General features: G+C 42.1%; 1 protein-coding gene across 1 annotated transcript in view; it reads left to right on the top strand.

The window, feature by feature from the left end:
• The window catches only part of FRMD6 (FERM domain containing 6), a 24,987-nt gene that overhangs the window by 9,804 nt on the left and 12,754 nt on the right, over positions 1-2,429 (top strand). The window contains 1 exon segment of the mRNA XM_031066310.1: positions 2,009-2,195. Within this exon segment, the coding sequence (XP_030922170.1) occupies positions 2,009-2,195 (187 nt within the window).

Below are 2,429 nucleotides of genomic sequence, written 5' to 3'. Positions count from 1 at the left end.
TGAGAAGTTCAGCAACAAGATGTAAACAATAGGTTATCTGCTGCTGTGGGATGCAACAGGTCCGTCTGGATTGGCCCAGCTTGGATGTTTAGAAATAATGGCCAATCCAGAACTGGGCTCGCTCAGACACAGTCCGAGAGAGCGGGGTTTGTTAACATTCTTTACTTTTCTATTCTTAGCTTAGGAAGCTTCTGAAAAGCTCTCCTGCTTTTTCTTTTTAGTATACATATAATGTAGTATATATATATCATAAAATAATAAATCAAGCCTTCTGATAATGGAGTCAACCATCTCGTCTCTTCCATCACCCAAGACCCCTTGTGACAACTGTCACATGGCTGGGTGCTGAGTGGTTTCTCACAGGGCCAGGTGGGGACATCTTCTCCAGACAAAGCCTTTTGTCAGGTTTTATTTGGGATTATTGTATTTGGGTTGTCCCCAGACGAAGGAAGGAATGATAAATCTGACTCCATGTTCTCAGAAGGCTCATTTATTATTTTATGATCTGCATTATATTAAAGAATACTAAACTAAACTATACTAAAGAATACAGAAAGGATACTTACAGAAGGCTCAAAAGATAATAATGAAAACTCGTGACTCTTTCCAGAGTCTGACACAGCTTGGCCCTAATTGGCCAAAGAGTCAAAACACACCAAAAATCCAGTGAAACAATCACCTGTGGGTAAGCAATCTCCAAACACATTCCAAAGCAGCAAAACACAGGAGAAGCAAATCAGATAATTATTGTTTTCCTTTTTCTCTGAGTTTTCTCAGCTTCCCAGGAGAAAAATCCTGGGCAAGGGGATTTTTGCAGAAAATGTGAATGCCACAGGGGATGGATGCTGTGTTTAGGGGTTTAGCACAGCCTGACTTGAACTTACCCAAGGCTGGGTGGGAGCTGCAGCTCCTGCTTTGGGGTTAAAATGATGTCCCGAGGGCTTTGGGGACACAGTGGCACCTGCACAGAGTTTTTGAGGGGGTTCCTCCACCTGGCTGGTGAAGCAGCTGTGCGTTCGCAGAATTTAACAAATTTTAACAAATAGGGAAGAGGGAACAAAACCCTTTGGTGCCCCCTCCTTGAAGGCTTCCCTGCTGGTGTCCCCTGGCTGCTGACTCCTCCCGGTGTCCCCTGTGTTTTGCGGAGGCAAACAAACTCCACAACTTTGTGAAAGTTGTAAAGCTGCTGTGTTTAGTACAGCGCTGGACACATCTGGAGATTGTTCTCCTTAAAAGACATGGGCACCTCTGGGAACTCCAGATCCTGTTTTATCTTCCTCTCAAATACATATGCATGCAATTTCACAATAGGTTTATACCTATTAATTTTTACTGATTTTGCGTGACATTTGCCGCTAATTCTTCTATATCAGAAAGAATTCCTGGGTCAGTTTGACTTGCTTTCATAGCAGACTTTTTGGTTTTTTGTCTGCCCCCCCTTATCTCTTTCCTTTGGCTGAAGCAGTTTCTCTGAGCATAGGTTTTTTATGAGAACAGGTAGTCAGACTAAACAGCTACATTTTCAAACTACAGACTTAAAGATGTACATTTCACCTAAATCAAAATAGATTTCTGTGACGGTGTTCACAGGGGTCTTAGGATGAGGGAAGAGATGAGGATCTGACTCCATGTTTCAGAAGGTTTGATTTATTATTTTATGATATATATTATGTTAAAACTATACTAAAAGAATAGAAGAAAGGATTTTATCAGAAGGTTAGCAAAGAATAGAAAAAGAAAGAATTATAACAAAGGCTTGTGGCTCGGACTCTCTGTCCGAACCAGCTGGGTTGTGATTGGCTATTAATTAGAAACAACTAACATGGGCTAATCAAAGATCTACTTGTTGCATTCCACAGCAGCAGATAACCATTGTTTACATTTTGTTCTTGAGGCTTCTCAGCTTTTTAGGAGGGAAAATCTTAAGGAAAGGATTTTTCAGAAAAGATGTCTGTGACAGATTCCTACTCTGGAAAATTTCCCCTCTGTGTCCCCTGTCCCTCCCCAGTGACAGGACAGCTCGGTACTACTACTACTGGCACCTGAGGAAGCAGGTGCTGCACTCCCAGTGTGTGCTGAGGGAAGAGGCTTATTTCCTGCTCACTGCCTTCGCCCTGCAAGCCGACCTGGGGGACTTCAAGAGGAACAAGCACTACGGGAAATACTTCGAGCCCGAGGCCTATTTCCCTGCCTGGGTAAGGAATCCTGCTCTGCTCCCTGCTCTGGCTGCGTCCTGGGTTAGTCCTGGTTGTAAATAACCTGGGACAGTGTGGTGCTTGTGAGGGTTCCCAGGACGAGGTGAGAGATGAGACTCCGTGTTCTCAGAAGGCTGATATATTATATAATATAATGTAATATAATGTAATATAATGTAATATAATGTAATATAATGTAATATAATGTAATATAATATAATATAATATAATATA

The sequence above is a fragment of the Geospiza fortis genome, unplaced genomic scaffold (genome assembly GCF_000277835.1).
Source record: "Geospiza fortis unplaced genomic scaffold, GeoFor_1.0 scaffold23, whole genome shotgun sequence".
Classification (NCBI taxonomy): Eukaryota; Metazoa; Chordata; class Aves; order Passeriformes; family Thraupidae; genus Geospiza; species Geospiza fortis.
The sequence above is the reverse complement of the archived record's forward strand: the minus strand, read 5'-3'. Positions and strand labels throughout refer to the sequence as shown.